Source organism: Crinia signifera, chromosome 9 (genome assembly GCF_055691185.1).
Source record: "Crinia signifera chromosome 9, ASM5569118v1, whole genome shotgun sequence".
NCBI classification, from domain to species: Eukaryota; Metazoa; Chordata; class Amphibia; order Anura; family Myobatrachidae; genus Crinia; species Crinia signifera.
The window spans coordinates 79867755-79884431 of NC_139225.1; the positions used below are offsets into that span (position 1 = coordinate 79867755).

The 16677-nt window shown below is 45.6% G+C and overlaps 1 protein-coding gene across 4 annotated transcripts; it reads right to left on the minus strand.

Moving 5' to 3' along the window:
* Positions 1–851: 851 nt before the first annotated feature.
* On the minus strand, positions 852–12357 carry ASB12 (ankyrin repeat and SOCS box containing 12). 4 transcript variants are annotated; one of them, XM_083160575.1, is made up of 3 exons: positions 12041–12357; positions 7190–7992; positions 852–1437 (listed from the first exon to the last, which is right to left on the minus strand). In XM_083160575.1, exons 2-3 carry the CDS (start codon positions 7980–7982, stop codon positions 1304–1306), a joined length of 927 nt encoding a protein of 308 aa, XP_083016701.1. In that variant the 5' UTR covers positions 7983–7992; positions 12041–12357; the 3' UTR covers positions 852–1303. The 4 variants fall into 4 exon arrangements, with proteins under 4 accessions (XP_083016701.1, XP_083016699.1, XP_083016700.1 ...); XM_083160573.1 differs by having other exon boundaries at positions 7190–8037; positions 12041–12355; XM_083160574.1 differs by lacking the exon at positions 12041–12357 and adding an exon at positions 11890–12026.
* Between the last annotated feature and the right edge of the window lie 4320 nt (positions 12358–16677).

A 16677-nucleotide genomic window follows, 5' to 3' on the forward strand; every position in this document is an offset into this window, starting at 1 on the left:
TATTTGGTATGCTGGGGAAGTTGCAGGAGTGAAACAGAGGTTATTATTATTATTATGTGCTGTATACGCTGTGCAGTGTCTGTCTGTCCTGTGTATTCCAGCCCAGCTCGGTTTCTCTCTGCCTATGATGGAGAGCTGCTTCATACTTAGCAGGCATCGTCATTTTACATACATGTCCAGCCTATGCCAAGGTGCGTTCTGTGCGGAAGGCTTTATGGCAGGCTCGTCTAGATGCTAGCAATTATTACTGTACATTACAACATGACTGCTTACAGCTAAGCTGAGCATCATTGTCATATCCTGTGACGAAGTTGCTTTGGAACACACAAATCTGATTTATCACCAAACCTATTCCTATTTTTGAGTTATACAGTGATGCAGGGTTAGCATATGATTTTAAAAGTCATAATAAAAATTATATTTCTGCCCATATGCAGGACTGGAGATGTTCTTTGGTCAGCAATAGTAAGGTATGGGTCTGTTTTATGCTAGGAATACTGTAGATCAGGGGTCCTTATACTATTTTGCTCTGGGACCCCATCAGACAATAAAAATAATTACAGGACTGCAAGTTACTGCAGAAGGTCATCACACCACATGTGTAGTCAGCAGACAGCACATACATGGCAGCATTGTGGAGGCTCAACATGATGGGAGGAGTCTAAAATAACAGACAATTCAACAGATTTTTCAGACTCCTTAAATCACTGACTGATATTAGAGAAGTCATCAACCTGATGGTCAGCAGCATGGAGTCGTGACCCCATGCTGAGAAGGTCAAGACCCACAGTTTGAGAACCACTGCTGTAGATCACAGACACTTTCATCCACCTTAAGCCAATTGTATCAAACCATTTATTTTTCACTGCAAGATGAGAGATATGCAGAAAGCACCAATCAGTGGCTCTTCTGCAGGGAGCCTATCACAAGAAGTTCCCTGTTTCTGGCACATATCATCCACTATGTATAGTGCTTCTGACTACCTGAAATCACGTGAACACTCTCTTAATGTACTTGGTCTCCATTCCTGACTAACTAGGCACAAGCAGACGTTGGTGACCAAAATATGCAAACCTGCACGGGCATGTGTGCGCCCACTGGTCTGAGTATGGGTTAACTGGCACACTACTCACGCTGCATCTTGTCCAGTTGTGCAACCAGTTCATAAATGCACAATGTAAACTAGCGAGCATGAAACATTGTCCCCTAGGCTCACGTTGTAATTTAGCTTTAATAATTGCACAATTGAAGCCTGTTGATGTCCAAGGGTCTCTGTTGTTTCTGCCACTTTCATCTTCCTATATTAGGCTTGGTGCATGAGATATCTGACCATTGCATGAGGGATCTCTAACTGGTCAAGAAGATGCATCTTTCCCGCTTGTCTCACCAGCTTCAGAATATTCAGGCGACATTGGGAGAGCAGAGACTTCGGAAACACTGTAAAGTGACAGTACAGACGGAATGAGTTGACAGTTTTAGGACATCACTGTTAGATTTAAAACATAAACATTACACACCAATGTAATATGATCCGAGTAAAGGTGGCAAGCATAAACTTTTAGATAACAATATTGTTTTTCCTTTCATTCATGACTTTTCAGAGGTCAAATCAGTTACTGTATATTTGCTTTAAAGTGTTCTATTCACCTAGCATTTAACAAAACAGATTAGAAAAATGGATGGTGACCGTAACCGCAAGGAGGATCCACCTGGGTTCTCCCTTCACTACCCATAAATCCATGTAAATGGCCATACAATACCTGTTTGTCTACTTACTGACTTACTTACTGACTGCCGGGCCGCCCCTCCCCTCGCAGCGTGTGTTCGCATGCAGGGCCTGCGAATGGATGTTTAACAAACATCCAATCGCAGCCTGTGGATGAATTACCCACATCATTCGATGATCTCTGACCATCGAATGATTTGGAATGTGCATGCATATCAACTCTTAATTAACTTAGATTTGCATGCACCCTCGTGAGGAACGCTGGACGTTCCTATGGGTGCGACTATCCCCCGCTGCTCCACGCCTGCAGACCAGGGCCGTTTCTAGACAATTTAGCACCCAGGGCGAAGGAAAAAAAATGCGCCCCCCCCCCAACCAAAAACATAACATGGTACTGGAAAAGGGGGTGTGGCTTAATTTAAAAAGGGTGTGGCTTAATATAAGGGCGTGGTCTAGCAGGAAACCAATTGCCTTACATCACACATTTGCATCCTGCATGACCAGAATTGTCATTGTCCTCCCGCACTTAAGTTGGCCGGCTGAAGGCCACACAGGGACTTAGTACACCTCACAGATCAAGGCCAAACAATGACAGGCTACTTAAATCATTATACACTATTTATCCGTGATGACAATTATACATTACGCCGCACACCGTGATGACAATTACACATTATGTCACACACCGTGATGACATTTACACATTATGTCGCACACACCGTGATGACATTTACACATTATGTCGCACACACCGTGATGACAATTACACATTATGTCGCACACCGTGATGCCCATTAGACCACACACCGTAATGGCCATTACAAATTATGCCCCACGTGCCGCTGACGCACAACTGATGCCGTTTACTAATATGCCCCCACAGTGCCAGATATGCCCCCACAGCGCCATACATATATGCCCCCACAGTGACAGCTATGCCCCCACAGTGCCACACATATGCCACCAGTGCCAAATATGCCCCCACAGTGCCAGACATGCCCCCACAGCGCCACAAATATATACCCCCACAGTGCCATACATATGCCCCCACAGTGCCACACATATATGCCCCCACAGTGCCAGATATGCCCCCACAGCGCCAGATATGCCCCCACAGCGCCACATATGCCCCCACAGCGCCACATATGCCCCCACAGCGCCACATATGCCCCCACAGTGCCACACTTATGACCCCATAGTGCAAAACATATGACCCCACAGTGCCAAACATATGCCCCCACAGTGCCACAGATATATGCCCTCACAGTGCCCAATATGCCCCCACAGCGCCACAGATGTATGCCCCCACAGTGCCAAATATGCCCCCACAGTGCCATAGATCTATGCCCCCACAGTGCCAAACTCACTGTGTCTGTGCCATCGCCTCTGCCTCTGCTTCCTTGGGGAGTGCTGCTGCAGCGCTGCTTCCATGGGGAGGGGAGCGGAGCGCATCGCGCTTCTTTCCTTCCCCTTCACTGTGTAGTTGTACCTGTCTGTCCTGTCGCCCATCAGCCATTCATACCCCGCGGGCTGGCTCCTTAATGGCTGCCAGCCCGCGAGCTCTGATAGGCTGACAGCCCAGTGACACACTGAGCGAGGGGGAAGGAGAGACGCATGATGCGTTCCCCTCCCCTCCCTCTGCTTGTTGTGTGTGGACTGTGGAGTCAGACGCCGGGGAGGAGGCTGCGGCGGCCGCGGCGTTGGGAGAGCTGCAGGGCGCCCCGGCTGTCAAACAGAGGCGGACAAGCCGTGCGGCGCCCCGGGCTGCTGCACGGCTTGTCCGCCTCTAGAAACGGCCCTGCTGCAGACTGTATGACGGGTGCACACACCCAAGGCTGCGGGCGTGGGGCATATATTTGCACCTATGGGAATGCCAATAGGTGTTCCCATGTAAACGCTGGGCGTTCCCATGGTAATCGGCCCGTGACGTCAGTGCCAGGGGCGGGCAGTTGACATTACTGGATGTCAGCTGGCACAAGCACGCACCCTGCGCATGCACATATACCCACCATCGGTCCCCCTGCGAATGTTCTGGCCCGTGCGACTATCCAAAGCAGGGGTCCTCAAACTACGGCCCGCGGGCCAGATGCGGCCCGCTGAGGACGTTTATCCGGCCCGCCTGGTTTGCCGCTGCCCAAGCGGCAATCCCTCTCACTTGCCTCACTTGCTGGGAGGATGGACGCCGGGCAGGCTGGCTGGACGGGCGGGGGAGTGGCCTGGGACGTCAGGGGAAGCAGCAGTGTCTGCTGGTCCGTCCTGTCTCCCTGCATAAGCTTCTCCTATGCGTGTGACGTCATCACGTCACACGCTGCGGCTGCAGAGAGGAGAGAATCCGGAGAGAGGAGCCGGACGAGAAGCCAGCAGGGAGGGAGCAGTGGCACTGACTGAGCAGACACTGACAGTGTCCCAGTCCGCACACAGTCTACTCTTGACTGTGTTCTTATTGTTAGAGGTGCGTTTTTTTTATACTAACATATTTAAATATATGTACATATATATATATATACATATATATATATATATATATATATATGTGTACACCACTCAGCATGCACTGTACATCCCCCGCCCCTGTCTGTTGTGGTGGCTGCCGTTACTGTGTACAATTGTACACAGTAACGGCAGCCACCACAACAGACAGGGGCGGGGGATGTACAGTGCATGCTGCGCAGTGTACATATATATATATATATATATTATTGATTCGATACAACCCTCCTGCGTTCGCCTTTCTGTTTAAAAAAAATGGCCATACACACCCAAGTCCGGCCCTCCAACAGTCTCAGGGACAGTGAACTGGCCCCCGATTTAAAAAGTTTGAGGACCCCTGATCCAAAGGGTAGACATAAAACCATGTCAGAATTACAGAGAATAATTACACTACACAGCAAAAAACTGTAGCGTTAGTAGCTATACTATACACTAGGGGCAAACAATACAACAAAAGTCCATACACATCAATTAAAATGACAGATAGGGGGAAATTTACTAAAGGAAATTTGTAAAAAAATAGGTGTATTTTTATCCAGAAATACACTTATTTTTGACTTTTACTATCCCGAAAATACGGCAATTCGTATTCGTATTGATGTGCTATCAATACGAATACAAATTGCCATATTTTCGGGATAGTAAATGTCAAAAATAAGTGTATTTCTGGATACAAATACACCTATTTTTTACAAATTTCCTTTAGTAAATTTCCCCCATAATGTTATTTCAAACAAATCACCTGGCAGTCAGATGAATCACCTGACACACAAAGTGAGACCTAAGGATGCAGCATCTTCTTTATGCATAAATTCAGCATAAGACAGGACAGACACAGGAGAAATAGGGGGAGGAGACACATGAGAGAGCTATGAATAGAACGAAGTCTGCAATCTCTTGGGTCTTTCTAGAATCATTTCTATCTGTAATACTAGTTATCAAAGCCAGTACAGCCTAATGGACAGGAAAGCAGCCCAGACTACTACAGCATCTACATGTAATACTTAAAGACACACAAGATGTCTACATCCAACCATATTCATATTCTCTAATCAATTCCTTTAAAACAAAGGCAGCCTGAGAACATTAGTCCAATGCACAAACAGAGCAGGGCCATAGACCTGTGATGTCATACCCTGGTCACTCAGGGCAAACGTAGAGTAGGATGCACCAGGCAGCCCCACATGCTGCAAGGCCCTGCACAGAGTGTCCCTTGGGCACTCCAGATGGCTCTGCAGCAGTGTTACAGCAGGTGCAAGGTGTCCCAACCAGGTCCCTGCTCCCTGGGACACTGCCCCACACACATCCCCCTAGTTCCATCCCTGAGTACAAATAACAAATGGTCATGGTGCACACTCTGCCTCTGTTTACATTTACTGACTGTGTGTAGGTAGCAACAGCTGACATTTATTACCCTGCAGAATAATAACATACAGTAGGGTTTAGTCTTCTGAGCACAACAGCATATACTGTATGGGCTACTAATCTACAGCAGGCATTTACACAGCCATAAGGGAAATATATACACGACTGGGGAATAGATACAGATAGTTGTGATTCAAAAACACATGGAGCTAGCAATAGTCAGAGAATGCGGGCGATATCATTATTGGAAACTGTAGCACAGCATTTAGCCTCTGTTTCGGTAGCAGTAACCTTTAGGAGGATCATGTGTGACCTTTATCATTAGGAGCATTTCCCACTTTGCCTAATTCTCTAGTTATTTGATACCAAAGCAACATTATTTGTGGTTGGTGGGTATGTTCTTACTATGCAATACAATAATATAGGTAGAAACGGACCTCTATTAAGAGCTCAGAACCCTATGCTAGGATTCAGAAAAGTATAATGTCTATCCCTAAGTGAACAATAAGGCTATACAAGAGTAAAGCCCCATACACAGTAGGCGATCCTGGCCGCAGCAGATATAGTTAACAATATTGGCCACTGGTTGCAGATATTGAGCATACACCAGTGGCGTCTCCAGAGGAGGGGCCACAGCACAGTTCAAAGTCAAATTGGGGAGAAACATCAACTGCCAGTGAGTCAGTTTGGAATGGCAGTTGATAGCAGTTGCTCTGTCTCCCCTATTTGAATTTTGAACTGAGCTGCAGCCCTATCTCTGAAGTCTTGATATCGTTCAGAGACATCACTGGAACCGCTGTACACGATGGCTATATAGCTAAATTGGCCTGCATGTTCAGCGGACGGCAAGGGTCGTTAATGATGCATGGGAGCGCGCATCATCAGTGATATTGAATGTACACTCTAGAGGATATTTTAAAGGATATCGCTCAGAAGCCCCTTTCTGAGCGATATCTTTTACACTATCCTCTAGTGTATATTGGGATTTACTATGTGAAATTGATTAGTCTTTCAGCAGAATGTAGATAAGTGGCAAAATGGGCATAGGCCTCTCCCCACACTTAGCAGGCTTGCACTTGGACAGTAAAGATGCTTGGTCAGTATTTTTTCAAATACAGGTAGAGTTTCCTGTGTCCGGAGATCTCTTATGCAAAATATTCCAAAAACTGTGGGGTATTTTTTGAATATTTCGGATTTTTTTCTGTCCCCACCCCCTCCCCTGCCCATTTCTTCACACTTACCAATTCCCCTGATGTCCAAGGTGGCCTTCAGTATCTTCTTTAGCGGTCCCAGGAGTGCATTGCGCGGGGTGCCGGTGACATCACCCGCGCGCAAACTCGCGCAATGCACCCCTGGGACCGCTGATAAAGATCCTGAAGGCCCCGGTGGGACCAGGTAAGTATGTTTTAAAAAAAATCCAAAAACTGTAAAAATCCCTTATCCGAAATGCTCATGGTCCCGAGCATTTCGGATAAGGGATACTCAACCTCTAATTCAAACAGATTGATTTTTATCATGATCATGATCCTCTCAATATGCAGCAATGTTGTCACTTTATACATAAATAAACAAGGAACCATGTTGTTTTGCAACTTTTATAGGAAATACCTCTTTCTCTTGCCAGAAGTTCAATCGCTTCGTGGTTAGGGAATGACTTTGCAATGTTGAGGTCCGGCAAATAAACATTCGCTCCAAAATCAACCAGTAATTTCACAAAGGATGTCCGACAGCCATGTTTCAGACACACATCAAGCACAGTTTTAGGTTGCTTTATCCTTTTTAGAATTCTCTCATCTAAACAGTTGTAGTCTGGGTCAGCCCCATAGAAGAGCAAAATCCTAAAACACTCCAAGTGCCCATAGACGGCTGAGAGGTATAATGGACCTGTTGTGGTTGTGATATTTGTAGCCAAGTCTGGTAATTTGCATTTGACATTAGGATCTGCGCCAAATTCCAATAGTTCCCTTAAGATACTGACATTGCCTTCTCTGGAGGCTGTCAGCACAGGAGTGCTGTTATTGTAGATGCTGCCTGAGGGACTAGCCCCAGCCTTCAGTAATTCTCTGACACAGTCAAAATGGCCAGCACTGACTGCAGTGAAGAGAGGTGTTTGGGCTTTCACGTCTAGAATGTCCACCTCTGCCCCATTGGCTAGGAGAATCTTTAGACATTCAAGAGAGCCTTTGGATGCAGCCAGACGGAGAGGAGTTACTGGAACACCCCAACCACTGTGAGTATTGAGTAGTTTCTTATATTTGTCTTCAGAAAGTAGACCGTTGAGCAACTCGGAGTTATCCATTGCCACCGCCAAATGAAGCTCGCGACCATCTTCAAGTGCTTCTTCTTCATCTTCTTTGGGCTTTAGCATTGAAAAGATTTTTGTGATATCCATAACGTTCATCTTTAGACATCTGCAGAAAACCAATTTCATCATGAACTATTGTTAGATGTAAAAGCTGTAAAAATACAACACAAACAGTAAATCAACTTGGATTGTCAAAAGAATTTTTTCAGTCAACAATCAAGAATGTGAAACAAAAAAAAACAGGTCCATTTATATACACTTTTATAATATCCATATTGATCAAAATTCTAACTAAATTACATTTGCAAAGGATCAAACGGTACTTGTGTATTATCACGGCGCCCATCGCATACCAAAAGGCATGCGATGGTATGCGATGCGATATCGCGCGATATTGTACAATGCCATACAATTTTAAAATTGCATGACATTGTATATGGCATACAATGCCATACAATGCGATGCGATTAAAAATTGTATAAGCACCCTAATGGGTGCTTCCAATGTTAAATGCAGCCCCACGCCACCCCCCCACTATAAACGTGAACCCGCAGCGTGGCGAGCGCAGCGAGCCCGCGAGGGGCGGCGGTACGCATCCTCCGATCTTTTCATACACCCACTATCCACGTCGGCGTGGAGTTGAGAATAGAAAGTGTGGCGAGCACAGCGAGCCACCGAGCCCAAAGCGTGGCGAGCGCAGCGTGCCCCGCGAGGGGACGCGGATACCTGTGAAGCCCGCGAGGGGACGCCGATACCTGTGAAGGTATCCGCGTGCGCTCGCCACGCTTTTGACTTTCTATTCTCAACTCCACACCGACGTGGATAGTGGGGGTATGAAAAGGTCGGAGGACGCGTATCGCTGCGCTCGCCATGCTTCGGGTTCACGTTTATAGTGGGGGGGTGGCGTGGGGGTGCATTTAACATTGTAAGCACCCATTTGGGTGCTTAAAAGCACCCTTTAGGGTGCTTATACAATCTTTCATCGCATAGGGGGCAAAAATCGCGTCACATCGCATGCCATTGGGTGCATGGCATGCGATGCGATTAAAACATTGCACGACCAATAAAACACAAGTACCGATCAAACTGTTTAAAAAGTGAAATTTGGAGAGTACCGTTGTGCATAATAAACCTTTATATTGTTTTCAGAATTGCATATATTTTGTGATCGAAAACCTATATGCACATTTATATGCAATGCCCCGTCACTAACACTGATGGGGGAAATAGCTTTGGGGCCCTATTCAATGCTGTCTTTACCAACAGCATTAAATAGGGATTACGGCAGAACGAGCCCGACTTTAGAAGCTATGGGGCCTGTTTTGCTGATAACAGCCGTGGATTGTCGCCGGCAGGCAGGACATTGAAAAAAAAATAGTTTACACGTCCCAGCCAAGGACTCTTATCTGCATCAATTTGTCCATGTATTTATAGATTTAGCCAAACTCCAGAGCTCTAATCCCACTAATATATTGCATACAATCTTTTCTAGCAAGAATTAACGCGACCTGATATTTCCAATGAATGACTCAACAATTGCAACTGACTGTACAGATGTAGCTCATTCATCCTGCCACTGGGCTGCATGGGCACAAGTGCTGTGCCAAGACAACACAGTACACCGCCCATGTATTCCTCTACCTGTGGCACCTAGCTATGGGCCTTATTTTGGTTCATTCTTTCTGACAAAATCCTTCTTAGATGGGCAAAACCATGTGCACTGCAGGTGGGGCAGATGTAACATGTGCAGAGAGAATTAGATTTGGGTGGGGTTTTACTTCAAAGTGAGATCTATATTGCAGTGTAAAAATAAAGCAGTCAGTATTTTCCCTGCATAGAAACAAAATTACTCACCCAAATCTAATTATCTCTGCACATGTTACATCTGCCCCCCCTGCAGTGCACATGGTTTTGTCCATCTAAGAAGGATTTTGTCAGAAAGAATGAACCAAAATAAGGCCCTTAGTGTGAAAAGCATGCTCGGCCAGGATAGATGAGCGTAGCTACATCTATGCACAGTAACAATGTTTTAACCTATTGGTGCAGGAAACTAGACATATATATAGATGTAGGCAATGCTGCGTAGTCTGTGCTATATTTCAACACATGCAATGCTGTATTGGTGGAATAACTCCTGATGATGATGCCGAGAGGACGGAAATGTTGAGTATCATTACTATTACTCTGATGCATGTTTAATAAATACACAGCGATTTTTTTAAGAGCAAATTTAAAAATTTGGAGAGTGCTTCTTACTGCTTGTCTATACAATGGCCATTTTGTTGTCCTGGATGTCACCCCAATAGATGGACTTGTTTTGGATGCCAGTGCGATATGTTTTTACACACACACATACATACATACAGTTATCCAGAAGTTGGGCACTCAGACCTAACAGCAGCATGTAATGTATATTGATCCAAGCCTGTGATCTCACCAAGTAAAACGCAATTGCGACACTGCATGAATGTGTAAAGCAAGTACTTCTGTCTACGTAGTGTGTGCGCGCGCATCCATCGGATGTCGCCTCCAATAACCTTAAGGTAGCTACCCACATAAGCATGAAAACCAATAATAACAGTTACCAATTTTAGAGACCGTACTGGATAAATGCTTGCTAGATGGTGACTGGATACTATGCCCAACCTCTCCACTCTTTAGAAGATTTAATAAATTTTCCCCACAAGCCAGTGGTTCCCAAACTGGGTAACTGGGTACTGCGTGTTACTGGTTGTAGGTACATGATCAAATGATTTATGTTCCATGGTAGTAGTGACTGCCAATCATAAAATATGTAGGCAAACAGAAGTGCAACCCCGTTCACAGTGCATGATTAACCAATAAGCTGATTAGGGTGCCAGGACCGGGGAGAGAGGGAGGGGGCACCTTGCTAGTGACAGCCGAGGAATAAAAGTAAGGCCCAATTTATTCCATGCTTCTTAGCTATCGGCCATCCTCATGTATCGTGGGGGGTAATGTTCTTAAGGCGATGCCAGATGCTGTGCCAATGTAACTTACTGATAAAACCATTACTTTATGTACATTGTGCTACAATGTCAGCTGGGAAGTCTTCTTCACATGCCACAAGCATTAAGGTGCCCATACACGGTGCGATGCAATCTTATCGCACAGTACAAAAAGTATGTGCTACGTTTTTTGTACTGCCCTTGGATCGCATCACATGCAAATCGCATGCGTTGCGATCCAGCCCATAACGGCTTTAGATCCTACATGCCATTTTTTATAACCTTTGTTACATGCACATGGGCAGTATGACTGGAGAGTCCGTGAGCCACATACACGTGTGTATGATCAGCATTACAAGGGGAGATACATGTGCATTAGCCTAGGGCACCTGGGACCTTTAATTAGGCCCTGCCCATCCACAAACACATATATAAGCCTAAAGGGGACAGATAAGCACAAATTACTAAATGTAATATTTTCTGCAATATTTCTTAAGGGGGGAGATGTACTAAACCTTGGAAAGGGATCAAGCAGAAAGAGATAAAGGGCCAGATGTATCAAGCTTCAAAAAGTGACACAGTGGAGAGTGATAAACAACCAGCTGCCAACTGTCATTTTTCAGACCCAGCCTGTAACATGGCAGGTAAGTCCTGATTGGCTGGTTGTTTATCCCTCTCCATTTATCACTTTTTTTTTTAAGCTTGATACATCTGGCCCAAAGTACCAGCTAATCAGCACCTATTTACCATGTTACTGGTTGTTTTGAAAAAAATGACAGTTAGAGCTGGTTGGCTGGTACTCTCCATCCAATTTATCACTCTCCGTGGTGTAGTACATCTGCCCCTAAGAAAGGTTTGACATAGGGCAGCTGTTACAGAAAGCTCACACTATAAGGCACTGTGATTCATGAAAGTTTGGGCACCATTGTCATAAGCATATTTTCCACACAAAAAAGAAGGACCTTAATCTTAAAAACCCTGCTCAGTTAATATACTTTCCATACAAATCTATATACACTACTATATAGTTGTATTACCGTTGGAAAAAATTGGTTACTGAAAAAGTAGCATGTGCTAAAAGAACAAATAAGGATTATCCTGTTTACATGAATGAAGCCACTATTTAAATCTGGACAAAATACTCAGAGTGTTCGGTTATCTTGCTGGCACACATCCTTTGTCTCTTACCTTTGTGAGTTCTATTGTGACACAGCACAGTTGTCAGAGCGGGTAAACAATCCTGATAACCTGGTGCCAAGCTTCACATCCTTTCCTCCTGGTCTCTGTTACAAAAGGGACCCAGCAATTACACAAGTGTGGGACTGTAACTGGGCGTGAGTAAAACAAACTTAACAAATGGATAAGGTCTGAGTGGCAGCTAATAATAGCACTGGAGCCCTCCGCTTGCCATGTCCATTCTTGGATTGTTGACCTTAGTGGACAGTATATATAGACATGACTGGCAGGTGCTCTTGTCCCTGGCTGGCCTATCAGCTACTCCGTATGATAAGGTACTGGATTAGCCTCTATTGCAGGCAGTTACTACTCTGGGCCAGCCACTTCACATACTGACAAATGCATGCATCAGATATCCCTCATTCCTACAGAACACAAGTAACATTGGCAAGTAAATAAATATGCTTAATACATGTATCAATGACGAATGCAATTGCTTTACTACAAATCAAAACAGGTAATAAACAAATGTACTATCTTCTGGACATTATACAGTTGGTCTTTCTTTGATCGATTCCAATAGTATTTTAATGTTACACTTTAGTTTGTATTATTCTAGAGATGGCAGTTATGTAGGAATTTGAGTAATGTAAAACAATGAAAATGCAACGTGGCTTAGTACAGTGGGTCCTAAACTTTTTTAATCATTGCACCCTACAGCTTCAAATATTTTTCAAGGCACCCCTAGGCAAAATGTTTCTTATTAAGAAATTCAGAAAATATGTAAAAATTAACAAATGGTGTTTATAGGTCCTTAGGGTCAGTTGTGTGGCGAGGTACCGTATTTGCTTCTGTTGGTCCATGTATATTACAATTATACCCCTTACACACCAGAAAATGCAGGAACTTACATGGAAATACAGTTCAGGGATCATGCAGGGACATTTTTGGGTAAGTCCCTTACACACTAGCCTAGTCCCTGCATATTCTGGTGTAAGTGGGGGGAGGATTAGTGAGGGCACCAGGCAGGAGGCGGGGCGAGTGGGATGATGCTGGCAGGGCCAGCCTGCGAGTGGGATGCGGGGTGTGTGCGTGCACCTGGGGTTGGCTGTACTGGCACTTGCCCCCCACAGGCCTGACCTCCCAGACCAGCACCCGTCTCACCCCCACATGATCCCCCTGGTCTGGCATCTTGGCTGCCGCCGTCTCCAAGCTTCATCCCCAGGACCTGCCAGATTCCTCCCTAGTCACACTGGCCTGTATCCCGAGAAGGACCCTTTCACACCAGTGCTAATCCTGGGTCGTTCCCGGGGCAAACCCTAGAAAATAGGCTGGTGTGAAAGGGGTATTAGTGGCCACAAGCTCTGGCGTTGCCTATCATACTGACCATAAATAATTTAAATAGGTCCTGGACTACCAACCCAAGGCAACCCTGCAAGTGTCCTGAGGCAGTTTGGGAACCACTGGCTTAGTAAATCACCCCCCTATTTCCTCCTTATACCTGGCAGTGAGCTGGACAGAGGCACAAAGTCTGGAAGCGTTCCTCTGGCGCTTCCCAGACAGGTATTACCCAAAAGGAAAAGAGAATGCAAATAGTGTAATATTGTATAACATTAGTATGAAATCACACATGTAAATATTCAGAGGGGTCCGTACCAAGGATAGTGGTCGACATTTCCTTGGACTTCAGCCTTTCGTATAGCACCTCCAGGGGCGCCTGTTTGGGGAGATAGACACTCATGCTCATTTTGTCTACATTTAAGTGCGGACATAAACGTTTGATTCCCTACCTGAGTGATTTCCCTTGGATATGAAGGATTGTCAAAACCAGTGGTGACAGAAGTTTGTCCCTCCATCAAATGCAATTGTCTACCTTTTAAGTAGACCACTATCCTTGGTACGGACGCCTCTGAATATTTACATGTGTGATTTCATACTAATGTTATACAATATTACACTATTTGCATTCGCTTTTCCTTTTGGGTAATACATGTCTGGAACACTTCCACATCTTGTTTTGGTATTGTAGGTTTCTTTATTGAAGTGGTGTTTCAATTAATTGGTAGTGGGACCTCAGGCTGCTATATTAGCGCATTATACATGGGTGCGATTGTAGCGATTTTACATAGGGAACAATGTTAAATTCCCTTCCAATCAACCAGATCAACCCAATGGACACGATTTTACATAGGGAACAATGTTAAATAGCCCCCAGACCACAAATTGAATAGAATAAAGCACCCTGAAGTGTGAAATGCCCCCCCCCCCATTGTTAACGTCACCCCACGGTCAACGTCATCCCGAAGCGTGGCGAGCGCAGCGAGCCCGCGAGGGGTGGCGGTATGCATCCTCCGACCTTTTCATACCCCCACTATCCACGTCGGCATGGAGTTAAGAATAGAAAGTGTGGTGAGCGCAGCGAGCCACCGAGCCCAAAGCGTGGCAAGCGCAGCGAGCCCCGCGAGGGGACACGGATACCTTCACAGGTATCCGCGTCCCCTCGCTGCACTCGCCACACTTTCTATTCTCAACTCCACACCGACGTGGATAGTGGGGGTATGATAAGGTCGGAGGACGCGTACCGCTGCGCTCGCCACGCTTCGGGATGATGTTGACCGCGGGGTGACGTTAACAATGGGGGGGGGGGGGGGCATTTCACACTTCAGGGTGGTTATTCAATTCAATTTGTGGTCAGGGGGCTATTTAACATTGTTCCCTATGTAAAATCGTGTCCATCGGGTTGATTTGGTTGATTGGAAGGTAATTTAACATTACAAACACATAAGATGCATGCGATGCCTGCGATTTGCGGCAAGATACCCGCGATATAGATCGTGGGCGCCGTTCTAGGTAAACAGTACCCAAAAAATATTCTTTGATTCTTTATTAAGGGAAAGTTCCAACCAGTCCATATGGAATATGATATTCTAGGACAGTGATTGAGAACTGTGGCACTCCAGCTGTTAAACTACTTATACCAGCATGCCCTGCAACAGTTTTAGCATGGCCAAATAGAAAAACTGTCGCAAGGCATGCTGGGATGTTAATTCCACAACCGCGGGAGTACAAAGATTGTCCTTCACTGTTCTAGGATGTATAAGGGTTAATGACAATCAGTAGAAGATTGTTTTCCCTGCAGCAGCTGCGATCTTCGCCAACAGGTGTGAGCACCTCAGAAGAGGTCACATAAGCCATACCTTGGCATTATATCCCAAACAGATTTTACCTTTATATTAAGCAGTTTCATGATTCTAATCTAAAAACGTGAAGAACTCGGAGCATCAGGCAGTAGAATTTTTTTTTTTTTTACCTTCAACATTTGCAGTTGTAAAAAGGAGATAATCACTACACAACCAAACGGTATAGCCAAATACCGCAGACAAGTAATGGGCAGAATAGAGTATGTGTAACAAATGAAAGTTGTACAACACACAACATATGAGAGGTCGCTCAACTGATCATACAGATGGCGCCGGCCTTATTATTGCCGCCTGGACGCCATGGCGGAGGTTCTGGCGCATCGATATTTTTATGGCGCTGGCGTCCGCCAAGCGACATGGTTGCTCGCCATGTAATACAATCTGCCACCACTGGGTGGCTAATGCTCCATCAAGATACAGTCGGAGTGATTCCTCCATTCGCCGTATTACTATACTGTATGAGAAGCTCGTGCGCGATTAGACGCTCATGCACGATGAGGTGCTCGTGGGAAATGATAAAGTACAGTACAGTACAGTAAAGTAAATTAAAATGAGACACTAGTGAACGTACAATACAGTACAAGTGAGCAAATGGAGGAGGCGCTGAAGTCAAAGTGCCTCCTGCCTTTCCAGAGTTGGACGGTATCGACTTGCGCTAAAATAAAGTACAGTACTACAGTACATGACAGCACTAATCTATGAAAGGACAAACTCAGACAATCCATGAAAGAACTACAGGTATCAGACGCTGGCGGGCCGTCCTCGGGGTTCTCGCAAGGGGGGCGTCTCAGAGGCTGCAGGGGTACTGGTTTTGCCATCACATCCTGCCACGGATTACATGACAGTACAGTAGTCTAGTGGTTAGCTGCGCGGCAAACCAAGCAGGAGGCCCGAGTTCGATTACGGAGGGGAGGGGGTTGTAAGATAATTTTGATGTTTATTTATTTATTTATTCATTTATTCATTCATTTATTTATTTATTTATTTATAAATGCACAGTAATCAATAAAGCTAGCGTAGACCACTAAATGTGTACTGAAGGATTCACAAGCCGAGTCCTGACAGACCAGACTTCACGGAGGTTCAGGCGCATCTGCGGCCGAATCTAGATAGTACACTCGGGAGATTTAGCCGCTAATGCGACTGAACCTCCGCGAGGACCAAGAGTTACAGTATGAGTTGAAGCGTCCAGTGCGAGGTTTGCCGGGGGTGACTGGTTTAAGAAAGCCCTATTTCACACGCTGCAATACTGTATTGTCTCTTGCAAGGAGTAATGAAGTCAAGCGCCTCCTCCCCTCCCCCCAGGGGTGGAGGGGGTCGGCTAATACAGGTCATTACACTTCAACATCTCCTGCAGAGCAAAGAATCCACGAAGGGGCGGGCCGTGCCGTCCTCGGGGTTCTCGCCAGGGGGGCGTCTCAGAGGCTGCAGGGGTACTGGTTTTGCCAT